General features: G+C 42.2%; 1 protein-coding gene across 1 annotated transcript in view; it reads right to left on the bottom strand.

Annotated features, from left to right (window-relative positions):
* Window positions 1-657, bottom strand: part of LOC119592276 (probable medium-chain specific acyl-CoA dehydrogenase 1, mitochondrial) — a gene marked incomplete in the record, with an annotated part of 18,006 nt that overhangs the window by 5,409 nt on the left and 11,940 nt on the right. The window contains 1 exon segment of the mRNA XM_037941107.1: window positions 117-244. Coding sequence (XP_037797035.1) covers window positions 117-244 — 128 coding nt within the window.

Below are 657 nucleotides of genomic sequence, written 5' to 3'. Positions count from 1 at the left end.
AAGAAGCGAAGAGGGAATGAAAAAGCGAAAAAGAAGAAAAGCAGAAACAACCATAAAACACCACGAAGAAACAGAGATAACGATGGACACAGACAAACACTACAAAACCGACTCACCAAGGGTCCAAGGAAGCGAATCCGTTCAGCGCCGACTTGCCGACCAACTGCCGAATTACCTCGTTCGTCGGGCCCATCACCCACCCCGACTTCCCGTCCCGAAGTAGGCGTTCGAGGCCCAACTCCGTCTGGAAAAGGAGAAAACGGGGAGATTTGAGTAAGGTTGCCAAGACTGAATGAAGTTGAGGATGAGTGAAGTTGAGGATGAGTGAAGTTGAGGTTGAGTGAAGTTGAGGTTGAGTGAAGTTGAGGTTGAGTGAAGTTGAGGTTGAGTGAAGTTGAGGTTGAGTGAAGTTGAGGTTGATGAAGTTGAGGTTGAGTGAAGTTGAGGTTGAGTGAAGTTGAGGTTGAGTGAAGCTAAGGTTGAGTGAAGTTGAGATAGAACTAAGTTGAGATAGAACTAAGTTGAGATAGAACTAAGTTGAGATAAAACTAAGTTGAGATAAAACTAAGTTGAGATAAAACTAAGTTGAGATAAAACTAAGTTGAGATAAAACTAAGTTGAGATAAAACTAGGTTGAAATTAAATCAAGTTGAAATT

This window comes from Penaeus monodon, chromosome 30, assembly GCF_015228065.2.
Source record: "Penaeus monodon isolate SGIC_2016 chromosome 30, NSTDA_Pmon_1, whole genome shotgun sequence".
Classification (NCBI taxonomy): Eukaryota; Metazoa; Arthropoda; class Malacostraca; order Decapoda; family Penaeidae; genus Penaeus; species Penaeus monodon.
This window is presented reverse-complemented; position numbering and strand designations above follow the sequence as displayed.